The 17,990-nt window shown below is 37.2% G+C and overlaps 1 protein-coding gene across 4 annotated transcripts in view; it reads left to right on the plus strand.

Annotated features, from left to right (window-relative positions):
• hdac7a (histone deacetylase 7a) overlaps positions 1–17,990 on the plus strand; it is a 73,418-nt gene that overhangs the window by 26,267 nt on the left and 29,161 nt on the right. For 3 of the 4 annotated variants that reach the window (XM_056732991.1, XM_056732993.1, XM_056732995.1), the window contains 2 exons: positions 13,915–14,093; positions 14,605–14,689. In XM_056732991.1, the coding sequence (XP_056588969.1) occupies positions 13,915–14,093; positions 14,605–14,689 (264 nt within the window). Of the gene's footprint in view, positions 1–9,180; positions 9,293–13,914; positions 14,094–14,604; positions 14,690–17,990 lie in introns of those variants that run through there. The other variant, XM_056732992.1, reaches the window with a different exon arrangement.

Raw genomic sequence — 17,990 nt, forward strand, 5'->3', positions numbered from 1 at the left:
TTTGGTTTGGCACATTCTTCTATTTTGTGTATTCAACAGAACAAAGAAATGTATACAGGTTTGAAACAACTTGATGGTGAGAGATTTTATTCGGGTAAACAATCCCTTTTAGTCTTACTTAAATTTGTATACTAAAAACATTGGTGGTCATTTTTACTGGTGGTCCTTGATTTTTGGAGCCCACTGTTTATCATGTTGACCGGAAAAGGCCTTCACATGCTTCATGCTTGAATGTTTTTTCCATCTAGTGACTGATTTGGGTCTAAACCCTCAGGGCTAATCAGACGCTAGCCTATTTTAGCCATTAGTCAACTGTTAAACGTCAGCTCTTATTCTCAACTGTTCACATTGTGGGTTTTTTGCAACATTTCAGACGGACAGAAATAGCACTGTCACTTGTCTGGTTTTTCTTAGTTGTAAAACAAGGTTTGAAGCTTGATGTGGAATGCATGCTTATGGAACAACATTAGCTGAAACATCATTGTACATCACTCCATCAATGTACTGTAAGTTCCATAAATATTTGGACAGAAGCACATTTTGATCATTTTAGGTGTATATCAAAGTGTATTTGAGTTACAGTTTTTAAGGATATTGTCTTAGAGTGCACACTCTCAGCTTTATTTAGAGAGTATTCTGAAGCTGAAGGCTTTAGGAATTACAGCTCTTTAATATGAAGCTTCCCTTCTTTTCCATGGGACCAAAAGAAATTGGAAAGTTGAATCAAAAGCTGTTTTATTCACAGGTATGGGCTTTTCCTTAAATAATATCTCCATAAATGACGCATGTTAAAGGTTCTACGTGTGGTGTTGGCATTTGGAAGCTGTTGCTGAGAACCCACATTATGGGGTTAAGGGAGATCTCCATACAAGTGAAACAGATCCTTGGTAGATTCCAAAAATACAACAAATTCATTAGAAAGATGCCAGGGACATCAAGAGCGACAATCAACCATTTGGTACATTCTGAGAAGGAAAAAAAAACACGGCTGAGCTAAGCAACAAAACGATCCTGTGTGTCCATATGAGATAAAAGTGGTGAATGATGACATTATCCTCTATATGATGAAGAAAAACACATTCACAACGTCCTTACAAGTGAAGAATTAACCCGGAAGCTTCTTTCTTCTGTTACATCACCAAAGATACCAGTGACCCAGTGCCTGAGGAAGTCATGCATGGAAATGGAATCACAATGGCTGAAGAAATTTAACTGAAGATGTTGTCTGCTCATGAGATATTCCAAGCCTTCTCCTTATCTTTTCTTCTTTTTTGTCTTACGCAGGCTGAAATTAATGTCCAAAAAATGCTTTTTAGAGCTTGTTCGACTATTTCAGAAGTCTAATCGACCCATCCTAATCCTGAGGCCTTTGCACCTTGTTGTGAACCCTGTTTTATTCACTTTATTGTTTTGATTGACAACATTAACATATTTACCTCATAAAGAGTTAGCTTCCAAATGCAAGCACCACACGTTGAATCATCTCCAGACCTTTAACACACTTCATTTATGAAAAATATATTGAAGAAAGTCCATACCTGTGAATAAAATAGCTTTTGATTCAACTGTCTAATTACTTTTGGTCCCTTAAATGAAAGGGGGAGCTTGACATTAAAGAGGTGTAATTCCTAAAGCCTTCAGCTAATCTGGATGTGAAGACACTCTAAATAAAGCTGAAAGTGTGCACTTTAAGACAATAACCTTTATAAAACTGTCACTCGAATACATTTTGATACACATCTAAAATGACAGAAAATGTGCTTCAGTCGTAATATTTATGTACCTGACTGTATGTATGCAGTGTAATGTAATGTAAACTTGTACTGAATATAAAATGCTGTTTGTTTCCTACAAATAGTTTTCTGAATTCTTCTCTTTCCTTTTTTGCACTTGGTTATAGCTCGCTGGTATAGCTGGTATGGTTTTCTGGTCTTTGCTGTTTTAAGATGGTCTACTGGAGTTCTGGTTTCATCCAGCCAGGCTGGTCTTCAGTGTGTCTAACCAACTTACAAATGTTCAAACCCCCCTCTAAAACCATCAAAACAAACCAGACTAAACAGATTGGTCAGCCAAAAAGATCCACTAACCACCACAGCAGGGTGAAGGAATCTACAGGTTTCTTTAAGTCACTGCGCTAGCATGCTAGTAAGTGTTTCAGCAATGCAACACGAACTGTTGCCCTCTACCTCAATAGAAACTGGTAGGAACAAAAATAGCTGCATACAAGAAGTCACGAACAGGAAACGAAGCCCAAGTCTGCAAACAGGAAGAGTGTCTCGCTCTTCTGTTGTATCGCTACGCTAGTAACCAACTCTTTCTCGCTCTCTTCCATGTACACATAAAGGTCTCTATAGCAACTGGCGACACTAACTTGGCGCATTCATGGGATTGCACCCGTGGCCCCGAACCGGCGTGACGTTAAAAAAGTGCAAGACGCAAACAAAACGGGTATTTCGTAAAAGAGGATGTTGATACTGACTTAAGGCGGCCACATGGGAGCAAAACATTTGACTAATAATAGTTCAGAAAAAGAAAGAGAGAGAAGTGTTGCTTTAGAGTGCAGAATGGACTTCATCCCCTGGCTATTTATATAAAATAACAGATTGTTTTGAGGTAGGCATGACTGGAGCTGTAATCACCAGTGTTTCCTCACTCAAGCAGGAAACCAAACAATCCAGGCCCTATCGCCGGCGCACACAGGGGAAACGGTGTGTGTGTGTGCGTGGCTAATTAAAATGGCTGAGGTCTCCTCTGTTGTTTATTAAACCTCCCCTTGTTCTCCGTGTTGGCCTCTGGGGCCTCTGACACTTATTTAAAGCACTTGCAGTAGTTATTACACAAGCAGACAAAAACCTATAAGGCAAAGAGAGATGTAGTCAACATAGATCAACTACCCCATTCAAACATTCCTTAAAAATAATAAACTGTATTTTATGAATGCATGTTCTGCATTCCATGCTTTTATTAACTTTCGTTTGTTCAGAGATTGTTTTTTTGTTCTTTTAAACAGGAAACAACCACACCTTTGCTTACATAGACAGAACTTTTAAAGTATCTAAAAATAGAAATTCTTTTCATCCTTTACTCAACCTCAAGTCATCCCAAACCTGTATGACTTCAATTTGACCTCACAGCACAATTGAAGATATTTTGAAGAATGTTGGTAGCTAAATTACCTGACCTCCATTGTTGCATGAACTCAAAACCAATGAGATATTTCTCACTCATATCGTCACTGTCCTTCCAAAACCTATGATGTACAAATTAGCTGTTTTTTAGGGAATGTGAAAAAAACACCTTTTTACAGTGACATTTAATGTCCTTTTTAAATGATTAAATGCTGTGCTGTCAAAGTTGACAAGTTGTCACGTTTTATTGGTTAGATATTTGAAAAACCCAGTGACAAACGTAATAAGAATGATTTATGGCAAAAAAACAAAAGCTCAAAATATGGGGTTTAAGAGTTTTAAACAGCAGCCATTTACAGGTTTTGAACAACATGAGTGTGAATAAATGATGACATATTTTTTTATTTTGGGGTGAACCGTCTCATAAAGCAGTATACAGGTAGGTCCTCCCAAAAGAGACTGTACTTTCTAAAATATCTTATTTTGGCAAGATTGTAAGACAGAATCACATATATTCTTTACAAATAAATAAGTTCCAAATATCTGACTGTGAAAGAAAGAAACGTCAGACATACTTTAAAGTATTGCATTAAATACTGAGTACTATCTGCACCACAGTCGTCTCTCAAATATCTGTCGGACAGGACCTCAAGCATGAGTGATTTTGTGAATATTAATGAATCATATCGGTTGGTCGATTGTTAATAGTTATTGTTATGGCTGAGCGAAACAGGAGACGGGCAGTTATTTTGGTGCTGTTTTGTGGCTCGTGTTCCTCTTGAATGTTTCAGTGGTGCCGTTTAGACCCATCGCACGGAGAACATGAGCAGTTTTGGAAGGACAGTGAGTGTCAGGACAGTGTGGGAATATTATCCTCGGAATGCATTATAGATCAGCCTGTGTTCCACACTCTTAAATGTGACCTCACATGCACTTGTTTACTTGGCTAAATGGGAAAATATCAGACTTCTATTGTTTAGCTACATACAAAGTACCTAACAGTATGCAGCCTTTGCATCTTTATAATCAAGAACCGAAGTACGAACGTCCCGCAGCTTCGCACACATGCACAATGACACACACATGCAGACACCACAAACACTGAAGCACGCTGATGCTTTTGACAACTTCAACCACACACACAGTGTCTTCACGCACAGTAAAAATAGACTTAGAGCCAAAACTCCTGCTCAATAAATAAACCAGATCCCCTAACATGACGTTTTATCACCTTTAGGGCACTTGCCTTGAAAACAGGTTTGCGAACATACCAGACTATTTATGTAAAGTTATGACCCCTCTACTTCAAACATCTGAAGTATGTACAGTATAACCCCAAACATACACACATGCGCTTGAAAAGCGTTTGTGTATACAACTCTGCCCTGTTAAGTTAGCCAAAGCTACTATCATGTTACCTACATAGTCGCTCGTCCTGTCTCTCTCTCTCTTACCTGTTCCGTGTTTTCTTTCAGCAGGTCAGTGGATACACTAGAAAAGTATCTAGCGCTGGTTTAACCTTAGTAGTTCAGTTGTAAATTTACTGTAGTTTATGAATCTGAGGGAATAAAAAATACACTAGTACATGAATGCTAACCATAAGCTAGCTACAAAAGCTACATTTCCTTAGGAATTTAAAAGTATAGCTAAACTGTCAACATATTTATAGCTAGCTACTTGAATAGTAACACCTAGATATGTGCCGATTGAGATAATTTGCACAATTTTGTTGTCATGGGCAATTCATATGACTAACATAGATCGCTTTTCAACCATTGCGCCGATCCGTTCTAAGCACGGTCTATAACAGTTATAGTTATGCTTCGAGGCTGGTTCGTGCTAATAGAATGCGTGCGGAGACGATTGACATAGGGTTTTACGAACATAAAAAGTTTTATTTTAGAAAAAAGGAACGATTTCATTTCATTAAATACATTTAATACGAACACAACCGCTTTCATGTGTGGTTTGCGTTTGGCCTCTCAGACAGGAGCTTTGTAAGATTCTTGCTCCAGTCGTAGCTAAACGGGGCCTCTTGAGTTACTTTCTCAGGAGTGTCAGGTTTTCAAATCAGCTTCTTTCTCCTATACCCCCCAGCTCTCTCTGAACCCACACACACGCAGAGAAAGCTTTCATCTCCAGCATCTGTGGACATAGAGATGGCCTGACAGAGGTCAGTACTGTGAGATTAGTGAAGACACAGGAATGCTCTTTTATCAGGCACACATTTATTAATGGAATATCCTGGATTAAAAAATGAAGCACACTAAATTTACGCCTGCTGTTCCACAGAAAATAATCTTGCCTTTAAACTAATGAAAATGTACAATGATGTAAGAGCTGCTGGATCTAAAAATAGTTTCTAGTACTTTGGTTGTTAATGAAAATGTCCTGACACGACATTTGCAGGTTTGTTATAACCAGATAACAACCTCTCAAAACTAATAACAAACGGTAGCCCGGAAGCAGCAAATCATTTTGACTGTAAATATGATATTGAATATTGAAATGTAATATATCTTTTAATAACATATATGACATTACTTTTACAAATGATTAAACCAAATTGCCTGGTTGTGACATTTCATACCTTAAAACCGAAAGTAAATGCCTTTCCTCGCAGAAGGTCTGCATTCGTTAAAAATAAGATAATAAAATATTTCAAATTCACATTTCATGTCTGGTTGCCTGTACATTATCCCTTACATGAACTTAATGACACTCAATTCCTTAGGAATTACTTGAGTAACACGTAACCTGAAGTTTTTCGATTGAAAAGTAATCCCACCTCAAAAAGAAAATTGAGATAACATTACAACTTTAACAAAATATCACTTTCACGTTTCTGCTGTTAAATCCTCTAGACCTTTTGACCCGTTCACATCAACATTATTTTCTGTCCTAAGCAACATTGCTTGATGTGGATTTTGTAATTTGTTGTAGTCCATAGACAGTTCATAGATCGTAAAAGTGAATTGGATAGTTTCATGTCACTTAAACAAGATTTGTATCACTTATTTCTGATCAATATTCAAATACAGCCACTGATTTTAAAGCTCAGAATTCATTGATAGATAGCACTAGCAGACCTGATTATTTATAGTCTGTAATCTGTTTGCTTTGATGTGAGTATGTAAAACTTGTGCATGAGGCTGCTTTAACACATAGCTGTGGTTTGTGGGTACTTGTACATTAACAACCCCCAGAATAATATATATTCTGGTAAGTACCTGTTTTTTATGCACAAAAGCTGTGTCTAAATTCGCTCCCTGTTTCCGAGTGCACTATATCGGGTGTCCGCCATTTTGTAGTGTAGTCCGAATTCTAAGTGAACAAGACATTACCATAATTTATTCACTACTTTTTAACCACAATGAATTCAGATTTTAAATGTACATCCGATGTACACTTGGTCACTCACTATTTCCCATGATATAGAGCGAATCAACCTTCTGATTAGAATCAGCTGGAATTGTGTGACCGTTAATACCACAAATGCATGTTTTGTACTTATTGACAGTTATTTTCTACTTTTTGAGAATGACCAGATTTGATTAATGTTATACACAGCAGTGTTTTATTTGAAATATATTAAATAATTGTATTAAATGCAATAAACGTAATAGTAAACAATCGTGGCAAACAATCGTTTTGTTTTATTTATTACTAACACAAACTAATACAATAAGCGTGACAAATAAGGTGAAAATGAATTTATGAGGGTTATGACGAATATTTGCGAAAGACCCAAGATATTTTACGTCGGTGTCCAAAATCATTCACTCATTTTTATGAACTTTTTCCCCATATAGTGGGGAAAGTTTAAACGTCTAAATCAAAGAGGATTTTATCAGGTGTAGATATATGTAGATAAATGTATATAATGTAATGTTATTTTGGCCGTGTGTCATCAAAAAGGTATGTAGTCAAGAGGGAACACTCCAAATGTAATCTCACATTGATAGTGTGAACACGCATCCCAAAAGCTTTGTAGATATCTGTAGAAGTCCTCTCATGTAGCTGTGTGTGTGTGAACCCAAAAAACTCCAGTCACTCAACACACTCCTAGAAACTGATGACAGACCACACAGTGGTCAGGACTTGTTTTCAATCTCTTTGGAGTGCACAGAGACTCAAGTTGCACACAACATGCTTGCCTCTTCTTATACACCACCCATCACCCAACCTGTGTACACACACATAGACAATCACCACTTTCACTTTTACAAACCAGGTCAATTACGGTATCAGGTTTTTTCTATTACCTAAACAGAAGTAACACCGTCCGGCGAACATAACTAACAGAAGTAGCCATTCAAGTAAACTAAAAATGACTATCGTCACTCCCTCTCACTTCAGATAAGATGTGGAGCCACATGCCAATATTGCAGCTTAACATCAAAATCTCACAGCAGGGGAGTCGCGGAGGGATCTGACCCCGTACAAACAGATGTCATTCGTTCCACACTTCCTGTATTGCTGGCTGGTGTTATTTTGAGCTCAGCACACACTCACAAACATATACACAAACCAGGTCTTCTTCTGGGCTCCTGATTTACATTGACAGCTTGCCTTCTATTGTTCTTGAGTTCCCATTTTCCTGTGACTGAGGCAACATCGCTGGCCAGCAGAAGTGTTTGTGTGTTGTTGTATAGCTTAACACAGCCTGAACCGTGCAGCTGGTGTTCTTGTACCGGACTTGTATGTGAAGGTTGAGTGCTGTAGGCCAGACATCAGTGACCAACAACCTAAAACAACCCAACCAAACTGGACCAATACTGAGGTGGTCTTTTTTTCTCAGACCCTTCATTTCCCCAATATACAACCATTTAAATATAGTTTTAAATACTTGAATTGATAAGTTATTGATATTAATTGATATTAAACCAAAATTTAGGTAAGTTTTGTGATAAGTTGCGGTAACTTAAAATTACACTTATAGACCACTTCGAAAGAAAACTTAAGGAAATCTGATCCAATGCTGGTCCAGAAATACTTCCTGTTTCAGTTTTTTACTATTACACAAATGTTTGAACAAAATACAAACAACAGGACATTAATAAGCAAATCAACATGTTAAAAAATACCTTTCTTAGGTAGAAATAATGTGTATATGTAAGATTTAATAATAAAATGAATAAAAATGAAACTGGAGGTGCTTCTTGTGAAGAGGTCTATAAAGTGTGATCACATAATTTTTACAAAACTATATATTTATGTAAATGAATAGTGGACTGCGTTTTTTTGGCATTGATATTTGACCACAAAATGTGATTTTGCACCCGTCTATGAATCCTGGGGAGCCCAGGTTGGGCACCACAGTATTAAACGGCTGTTTGGAATACTTGATTCTGATTGGTCAATTATGGCATACAATTTTTCGTATAATTTTGCAAAATACTGACCAATTGTCTTCATAGATATGCTGATATAGATATGAGACTCAGCAGTAACGTATTGTGACATGTAATGTCTATTTATTTTCTTGGTAAGACGAAGCTGTGTAATAAGTTAGATCATGTAAGCTAGTCATTATCACAACATAAACCCATTCAGGCTGAAACAAGACCCACATCCAATGATATTTTAGAATTAGATCTATTAGTTGTATTTATAATCTATTTGTTGTATATAAGGCAAAGTAAAACATGTAAAGTTTTCATGACTCATACACTTTTTTAAGATTAAAAATGGACGATAGTCAGACAAACAGGAGCCTTTAATTGTGTGATTCATTCCCGGTTGTGAAAGATCCTCCATTGAGAAAGTTACACATAATAGCACCTGTAAACGTTATTTTGGATCCGTGCGAGTTCTGTAGTTAGTCAGCATCTAACTATAACACTACACACCCACTCAATCTCTCTTACACACGCTCAGTTTGACTTCCAGCCAGAATGTGTTGAGGAAGGTTTTTTTTTAACTGGTTATGCTGGTTTGACAGGTCGGGGTGTGAGATGGCTGGAAGTAGGTGTGTGTTATACACATGAACTTTACTTTTTTCTGTGACGCTGATGCTAAGGAAAAACGGAAGGATTAGCACAGGATTATTATTACATCATTAACTTGTTTTTGGAGAAACAAAGGTCTCTTCGGATTGAACAGTATAGGCAATGCTATGCCTGTCAATGACTCCGAAAGCATCAGGAGACCATTCATTTACAGTAAGTGCATGATGATGTCATGTGGGTGTGTCAAAGTTAAACTTTATGCCCATGTTGGGCAACTTTTAGGAGCGACTACCAATGGGAGTGAAGACAGTGATGCTCATGTGTTTCATCTTTTGTCCGCGCAGAGTCAGCAAAATGCTGTATTTACAGTATTAGACTAGCTCAAGTGTAATCTTGACCTCTGACCTATCACACGATGGCATGGTAAAGCTTTGCGAGCTTAAAAAATTTTAGGAGCATTCAATCGCATTACAAAGGCAAGAAGAGCGGCATAACTATTGGTGATACACAGAATAACAGGTTATTATATTGGCTGTGCATAAAGACACAATATGAACGATTTTGCTTTAATATCCACATTGTCACTTGTTAGTTCTCTTGTTTGCTTACTTTGTCCCAAATGTTTTCAACATTTTTGAAGAATGTTGGTAATTGAACAATGGCGGCACCCCTTAGGGTTGTGCAATTAATGCAATTTTGGCCTTCAACAATTACAAAAACGAAATTATCGACCTAAAACGATTATTGTGCCACATTCCATTCCGCAAGGATTCTCTATCTTTTCTTGTGGTATAAGACCACAGCGCACCCCTTTCCTTAAAAGTGGTTCAGCTGCTATTTCTTTACATTTATTTTTCAGTTGAATTCAATTTTTTTGTCCTATGTTTATAATGTTAGTGAGTAATAGTTTTAAATAATCGGGATCTCAATATTGGCCAATATAATTGTGATTATGATTTTTGTCATAATCGGGCAGCCCTAACACCCATTGACTTGTATTGTTTGGACACAAAACCAATGCAATGGGTATCGCCATTGTTCGGTCAACAACATTCTTCTATATGTCGGAAGAAAGAAATTCAAACAGGTTTACAATAAGGGGGAGGGTGCATAAGAGATGAAAGAATGTCTATTTTAGGTCGAGCTGTCCATTTAACAACCAGTTTTGTTTTGCAAGTTCTCACACACCAACATATTCACCAACTCGGTTTCCTTAGAATCAGATACACGCACACACATATTCATACACACACATACATTCCTCTGTGCATTCCAGCGCACATCTGCTTGTCTGTCACATTTATTAGTGTATTTGTTGGCGCTATGTTGGGCTGGCTTAGAAACACAGTATTGTTTTGCTGTCTGGGTAGGAGTACAAAAATGCATGCTCAAAATGTACAAACATATTGAAGACATGCACACAAATACAGGATTTCACACAGTATTTCAGTTTTGCAGTATTTCAAAAGTGTTATTTAGTCAAGCTGTATTCACAACAGCTCAACATGTAGTTTAACAAGTCATTGTCATTCTTTTCAAAGCAAACGTTCCACTTTTTTTGTGCTAATTATGCAACATTGTATAATTTTTAAAACCTTCTTAATATTCGTAAACAACTGTTTCTGTGCACTTTCTAGTGATCACGGCAGTCTAACTTTCTTATCAAATGAAAAAAAGAGTATTATAAGCAGACATTTATGTGTATATGTCATGCGGTTTTGCACTGTAAAAAAATCCTAATAAATATTGAAATTTTCCGGCAGCTTGGTTGCCAGAAATATTCCGTAAAAATGAAGCATATTCCCATAAAATTACAAGTTTGTCCTGGTTTTCTTGTAAATTTGCAGTATTTTCTGTAATTTGACAGCTTTAACCGTTTTTGAAAGATATTTAAAATAAAAAAAACAGAAACATTTTTTATAAGTACAGTTTATAAATTTTATGTGCAATATCTGAAAATTCTGTCAAAATACGTTGTTTTTTTCCAGAGTGGGACAATTCGGGAATAAAGATTATGGTGTAGTAAAGTCCTAGTAAAGTATGCCAGTTGTAAAGTATGCCAGTTGTCTGCTGCATATTTTGAACCTAGTACTCAGAAGCCGTGTGTAAGATGGAGAAGTACGCTATGCCAGTAAAGTGGGTGTGATTGTGTCATAACATGATTTATATAATTGCTTTAGTGAACTGGGTGCTAAAAACAAGACGAACGCCCAAATAAACAGAACAAAACATTATTGAAAATGATTTTTCCTAAGCACACTCATAATGTCTAGGTAATGTAAAGTACAGTACATGTTAAACTCTTAACAGGTGTAATATCAGCCATATAACCCTTACCCTAATGTACTGAGTCAGTACTGTGGTACAGTCATGGTAGCAGATAGTAATACCACGATGCCATCCATAATACCATCCATATGACTTTCACATTTTTCCTTCAGCTTATACAAAGACCTTCAAAATAGACCTACGTTTTTACCATTGTACTACTTTTTCTAAAGGTATTCTCTAGCACTTAGAGGTAAGAAAAAACCACATTGCACAATTCTTTCTCATGTTCTTCTGGGAGTTTAGTTACTTTCCTGGAGCTGTCAAACTTGAGTCGCCGTAGAGGTTGATTTTCAGAACACAGCGTAATGCTGAAGCTGCGACAATCCAGGCCGGAATATAGCGAATGTTCTGTTATCAGGAAGGGAATGCTGAGGAAAAAATGTGGGAGTTATGTTATTTCCGTTGCGATACAGTTGACCGCTGCAGATCTCAGTATGAGTCTGGATGGGAATATGGTAGATGTCGAGTGCTCGGGGATGTAATAGCCCAAAACACGTCTGGCATCCAGAGCTGTGGTGCCAAGATGTTCCTCCTCTTCATTACAGGATCCTAAAATGGGGCTGAGGAGATCCTGGACTGTGTCAGAACATGTCAGGACATGGCTACATATGTAAACAACACTGACAGGCATGCTGGACTCACAGAGGGTCACTTTTGGGCGTATTATCGTCGTATGGTTTTCTTGCTCCTTTCATCATCTACCAACTCATATCTTCTCTACTGACCACATTTTCAAGTTTTGTTCCTCTTGCATAACACGGCCGCTCGGAGGTACACATTGTTCTTCGGTTGCGCTTTGTTGTCACTCATGAGTCATTTTCCAGGCTGATGATTGGTGTGCTGTAGAAAGCTCTTTTGATCTACGACTTTGTGTGAGAATAACGGTGACAAAGCAGTCACAATGCACAGGAACACACTAGTAAGTGTGCTTTTGGGTGTCGAAAGGGCATTAGTCACAAATTCCAAGTCAGGCGTTCTGCTGGGCGGCTGAGAAACAGACGTTTTTAGAGACATTGTGAGAAATGAGCGAAATAGAGTTAAAGGAAATCAAAGATGTTAGCGGAAGTGCTGATATCATTGCTATTGTAGATACATCCCAAGATGAACAGGGCTGTTTTTAGTGTGTGTGTTTGATTTTCCTCATTCTGATCTGTATGAAAGGCTTGTTGTAAGGGTGAGGCAGTCCTTCCCATTGAGTCACTGGTACTATGCAAATATTCTTAAAGCAGCTTGCAAAAGTTATGGAAATGAGCCCATCTTTATATCACCGTGGAATTTGCCGTAAGGGGAAAACTGGAACATGCGCTTTCTTCCACACAAACACACTCCTTGCTTAGTTTCATTTTTTCTTCTCCACATGTTCACCTGCTTTCCTCTGGAACATTTGTTGTCATTCATTTTTTAAATAGCATTTAATAAACAATGGGCTAAAGAACATTACTTTTTTATTTCTGTTTTATATTTTACCCCAGTATTAAAGAAGTCTGTAACATTTATTGGTTCAAAAACCAATGTTCAAAACTGCCGTCTTAACTTATCTTGATTCACTGCATTGAGTGTATAATAATGATTTATAATTTTAAATGCAATTTTATGTTTCAACAGAGATGGCCATATAGAGGCAAAGGTTACAGATTGGAGCTTTAAACGATCAAAGCTTATTTCAAGACAGGTCACAATGCGTTATGATCTGAAAACCACGCCCACCAGAGGGAAAACAATCCAACCCTCTCATTGACTTTCTATTGCAGGAAGTTGCATCCTTGTCATTTCTGACTTGTAACAAAAAACGAACAATTTTTATAAAGTACTATGTGACCAGGTAAACAAGTAAAAAATCCAGAACTATGTTTTTATAAATTGCCAATCCCAAAAAACGTATGTTTAAGGCCATAGTGGTGCGCAACGTGTCATATTGACACTTTTTTTGCTAAATCGATGGTGGGACAAGTTGTTCGAAAGCTGTTAGCTAAATAAGCAAATATTAGCTCTTGCAAACATACCGTTACTGCATAACTTTCTGCTTTATCCAAAGTCTAACAAGTTGCATTCTGTCGAAAAGCTTCAGCTCTGTGCTTAGTTCACAGAAATATAATATAAAACTGACATTTGGATATTTGACTTAGCATTGATAAAATGTTTACTGCACTCGTATGGTTAGGCATACTTAGTGTGTCAGGATCTTACCCATTTTTCCTGCTAACGCTTTTTTTTAGCTTGTTTGCTGTCCACCTTGTCACACAGCAGCTTTTAGACATCGTTCTGTTTTATGTTAAAGGTCAGAAATGACAAGGAGGCAGCTTCCCCCAATAGAAAAATAAATCGAGAGGGTTGGATTGTTTTCCCCTCAGGTGTGGATGTGGCCGAAATGCGCTCTGTCTCTATGTCTGCATATTTAGCAGTATTTTCATGGCTATCAATCCTACATTCATGACTAAAATACTAATGGTGGTGAAAATGATAATAAATGTACATTGACTGACTTTCCTTTTCTTCCCACACAGAAACATCACTGTCGTTGCCCACGGGCCCCGCCCCCATGGATCTGCGTATAGGTGACCGTATGGTGCGTCCGGTTTCGGACACAGCTATCCTGTCCCCTCTGCACCCCCCTCTGCTGCTCAGTCCCTTCAATACGCAGCACTGTTCCCAGTACAGCCAGACACAGATGCAGCATATACAGGTACATGAGCCACACACACTCACTGTGATGTCACTCTGATCCCAGCTAATATAAGCGACATAAGTGTGACATTATTCAACTTTAAAATAATAATAATAATGACACACCCAATATTCTGCATTTATTCATCATTTTATTCATCATTCACGAGTTTTAGTAATATGGTTCATATATTCAAATTCGCTACCACATGATTGGCTGATTACATGTTTGTGTTAATGAATAGTTAAACAGGTATTTGCAACAAAAAAATTCACACCTGTACACATTCCGACAGCTATTAAACAGATTTACTTTTGATATGTTTGTATTAATATGAACAATATCAGTTTTCTTATTCACACTTGTTTTCTACACATGCAAATCCTCTTGTTAAAATGCCTGTCAGGTGTTTATACACAAACATGACACTTGAAGTAGGTACTTTTCTATGTTATGCACACAGCTGTCTTGATGTTGTATGTGGTTTGCCACTTATTAAACCTGTTGCATTCTATCTTTTATGTTGCAGTTTAACATGGAGCAGCGTCTACGAGACCAGGAGCAAGCGAAACAACAGTTACAACAACTCAAACACAAGGACAAAAGCCAACAGAGTAAGTTTAAAACCATTGTTTTATGTCAGCAAAAATCTTAATCAGGTGGTTTTAACGTATACACTTTGCCGCAATTCAACTTTTTAATCACCTTTCATAAACAAATAATTAGAAAAACACAAATACACCCTAAACCAATTACTTAGTAAAATGAAATTATTTGTTAATGAAGAGACATACAAAATTGTGTAGTTTTATGCACATGGAAAGAAAAGAACAGATGAGGAGAAAGTGAAAGTTAAACGAGAGCGTGGTCGGATAACATTTGGATAACGTCCATGTTAAAACATACTTAGCACATAAAAACGCCACAGAAGAGATTTACTCAGTTTATTTTTAATATTGCAATACAATGCATATTGCAGCAACTTATCTACGTGAGAGACATCAGACAATAGGCAGAATACAGACAAAAGAATAATTAGTAGCAGTTTACAGTCAAGCATGTTTCTTTTATAAAAAGAACATTCCATCGGCATAATCGTTCTTCACAATGGGAAGTGTGGATGGGACTGTTATTGCCGAAATTTAACTGAGAAAACACATCGAAAAATCACAAAGCTGCTGTATTCCTTTTAATTGTTTACTTTGATCAAAAGCATATAGCCCTACGTGGTAAAAATGAAAATACATGAACATGAAAAGATCTGAATGTGCTGTATTTGAAGAAAATTGAAAGCTTTGTTTTTTGTATTGTTTACTTGTACAAAGCCCATGTTACGTTGTTAATGCAACCTGTCTTTTATAATTTACGTTGTTGCGCTTGTCATTCCATCACATGGTAAATCTCTGGCCCACACTCCAGTACAGGGATTGCGGATATGCACCTCAAACTTAAATTGCCAGCCACCCGCCTTTGAAAAGGAACAGAATAAGAATTATGTCAGATGATCACGTCAAATGGCGTTCAACACGGCCGATCGCAGTCATACTACACCCATTTAGGCAAAACAGTACGTACCCATTTAGCCCTCATTAAGTAGGTACTTACTGAAATTGAGTACCACTCATAGAGTATGCCATTTCGGATTCGGCCATTGATTTTGAAATGTAACTGGCAGCAGACGGACAGTTGAAGGGGAGGAGTTAACAGATGCTCTGGGCAAGCTGTCTAATTTACGTCATTTGAGATGTATAGTCATTCCAGGGCAGAAGTGCATTCAGATTTTAGCTGAAGATTATGAGGGTACGTGAATTTTAAAAAGAACATGACCCACATTGATAAGCTATTTACCATAAACGCTGCAATATTTGATGAAAAAAAATAAATGTCATTTCTTATTTCCTGTGACTTTAACATCAACGTCACCACCACCTCTGTGTATGAATCCCCATTTTAGAGATCTGCGCCCATGTTGCAATATCTGTGAGAAGTTTATGCCGCCTGATGATGTTTACCGTCCCCGACAATGTCTGTAGTCGCATTTAGCAACTTGTTAGCAACCGCAGTTTTGAAGACAAGGTAAAGCTTGAAAAAATCATGATTATTAATATCTTTCCTAAGAATAAAATAATATATTTACAACCAATCCTATTGACTTTGGTGCGATGGATTGTCCGGGTTTTGGCTACAAAAATGCATCACCACTGCTGCAATCTATGGAGCGATCCCTATAGTTGTTTGTTTCTGTCTTATGAAAATTGTTCACGTTTTAATTGCAACAAAAACGGTGTTTTATTGATCATTTATTAGTTTTTCATGTTTATTGTTTTAAGCTTATTTAATTTCATGAGATGCCTCATTCAGGAAAGCACTTGCATAATAAGCCGCTCAAATGCGACTTATTTCCAGCTCCAGGAATAACAGCTGTTTCTCATGTTAGTTCTTCACTGATAAATGTGAATGTGAGTAGATTGTGCTTTCTGACCCACAAAGCTTAACAATGCCAATCATGGCAGGCACTTAAAGTGGGTGCCAAACAGTTAAGCAAATAACTGCACCCTTAAAAAAATATTGACAAGATTAAGGAACATTGTGCTACTGCTGTATTTAATAGAACACCTTTCAGAAACAGCCACGGTCGCCTCAGGAAATAACTCGCAGAGTAAAAACAAAACCTTGCGGTTGAAAACATATGGGCGGAGTTTCTATCAATGTACATGGGAACCCTGTTGTTCTATAAAAGGATGTGTTGTCATACTACCGCTTAATGGTATCTCGCATACAGCAATTACACACTCTAGCATGTCCTTGAATCAAGCATGTATCTGTTGCAATGTAATCCTCCTATTATTGTTTATTTATCTATAGACTGAGAGATTTACTATTTTCATATCCATGTATTCTTTGAAGTGATAGTTCACCCACAAATAAAAATGGCACCCTCCTGCCATTCAAAATATGTCTAACTTTCTTCAGTGGAACACAAAAGAAGACATTTTTGAAATGTCTCTGGTTTTGAATGAAAGTCAATGGGAGCCGACGTTGTTCGGTAACCAACATTCTTCCAAATATCTTCTTTTCTGTTCTGCAGAAAAAAGAAAGTCATACAGGTTTAAAATGACATGAGGGTTAATAAATGATTTTATTTTTGGCTATACTACAATCTTAAATGTAAAGGTGCTTAAAAGGTTCTTCACAGCGATGTCATAGAAGAACCATTTTTGGTTTAGCAAAGAATCATTCAGGTAAAGGTTCTTTAAAGAACCATATCTTTCTTACTTTTTTATAATCTGAAGATCCTTTTTTCACCACAAAGAATCTTTTGTGAAACAGAAAGGTTCTTCAGATGTTAGAGGTTCTTTATAGAACCAAAATGTTCTTCTATTACCTCAAAGCACCTTTTTTTAAGATTCTTTAAAAGAATAAATTACAATGGTATTAACGTAGTGTATTTAGATTAAATTAATATTGTGTGTTTGCAAGAAAGGTTGTGCACTTTTGCCCGCTGTGTGACTATAAAGGAACCATGTGTAAGCAGCAAAAAGCACCATTGTAATTGTGACCGTCTCCTGCCCCACCGGAGCTGTGTCATGCTGCAACACTCGGTCACGCAGGAATCAAACATTAATACCACTGTTGTTGTTTTCTTTTCATTTAGCGAGGGTTGTAATTATGCTCTTGAATCACATTACACTGGAGAATCAAAGCCTGTAAATCAACACATTACCAGCTTTTGTACAAGTGGACTCTGATCTTTAAGCCGAAAATGTTTTGTATTTTGTCCATGTCTTCATGTGAAAGCTATATCTGGTTTGCTATTATCAACTAACTCTAAGCATTAAGCAAACAATACACGTTGTGCTGTTGCAGGCTGTTCTCATAAAACAAAAATAATTAACACTCTATTATGATTGATTA

This window comes from Triplophysa dalaica, chromosome 20 (assembly GCF_015846415.1).
Source record: "Triplophysa dalaica isolate WHDGS20190420 chromosome 20, ASM1584641v1, whole genome shotgun sequence".
Taxonomy (NCBI): Eukaryota; Metazoa; Chordata; class Actinopteri; order Cypriniformes; family Nemacheilidae; genus Triplophysa; species Triplophysa dalaica.